This window comes from Nanorana parkeri, unplaced genomic scaffold, assembly GCF_000935625.1.
Source record: "Nanorana parkeri isolate BGI_ZX_2015 unplaced genomic scaffold, ASM93562v1 scaffold4294, whole genome shotgun sequence".
Lineage (NCBI taxonomy): Eukaryota > Metazoa > Chordata > Amphibia > Anura > Dicroglossidae > Nanorana > Nanorana parkeri.
The window spans coordinates 15,659-16,538 of record NW_017310557.1 but is presented as its reverse complement, the minus strand read 5'-3'; the positions used below and the strand labels follow the sequence as shown (position 1 = coordinate 16,538).

Here is an 880-nt window from a genome sequence, read left to right as displayed (position 1 = left end):
TGTACCGTGTGCCCCGTACCGCGTGTCTTGTACCGTGTGCCCCGTACCGCGTGTCTTGTACCGTGTGCCCCGTACCGCGTGTCTTGTACCGTGTGCCCCGTACCGCGTGTCTTGTACCGTGTGCCCCGTACCGCGTGTCTTGTACCGTGTGCCCCGTACCGCGTGTCTTGTACCGTGTGCCCCGTACCGCGTGTCTTGTACCGTGTGCCCCGTACCGCGTGTCTTGTACCGTGTGCCCCGTACCGCGTGTCTTGTACCGTGTGCCCCGTACCGCGTGTCTTGTACCGTGTGCCCCGTACCGCGTGTCTTGTACCGTGTGCCCCGTACCTCGTGTCTTGTACCGTGTGCCCCGTACCTCGTGTCTTGTACCGTGTGCCCCGTACCTCGTGTCTTGTACCGTGTCCCCTATCCCGCAGTGTGCCCCGTACCTCGTGTCTTGTACCGTGTCCCCTATCCTGCAGCGTGCCTCGTGTCACCTATCCCACTTGCCCCGTACCACGTGTCCCGTACCTCGTGTCCCCTATCAGCGTGCCCCGTACCGCGTGTCCCGTGTTCACCTGTCCTGTGTATGAGATTCAGTTATTTTATTTCCTCATTTTATCTCTTTCAGGTGATGAGGAGGAGACGTCCGAGGTGAGTTATGAAGCAGCATTTCCTGTTATCAGCCATTGCCCCCGTGTGCGTCCGCCGGCAGCCTTTGTGCGTTCAGGATTTCCGTGACCCGGCATACAAAGGGTGCGCTGTCAGCTGACAGTCATGTGACAATTATCGGCTCCTCTGTCGTTGCAGATTGAGATCTCTGAGTGGGAAAAAATCAATAAACTTCTGAAGCGTCATGGCTGCGGCGCGGTGAACGTCTCTGCCAGGGGCGGCTTCTCAG

General features: G+C 58.9%; 1 protein-coding gene across 1 annotated transcript in view; it reads left to right on the top strand.

Moving 5' to 3' along the window:
• Positions 1-613: 613 nt before the first annotated feature.
• The window catches only part of LOC108803830 (centrosomal protein of 70 kDa-like), a gene marked incomplete at its 3' end in the record, with an annotated part of 15,539 nt that continues 15,272 nt past the window's right edge, over positions 614-880 (top strand). The window contains exon 1 of the mRNA XM_018575627.1: positions 614-633. Within this exon, the coding sequence (XP_018431129.1) occupies positions 614-633 (20 nt within the window). The remainder of the gene's footprint in view (positions 634-880) is intronic.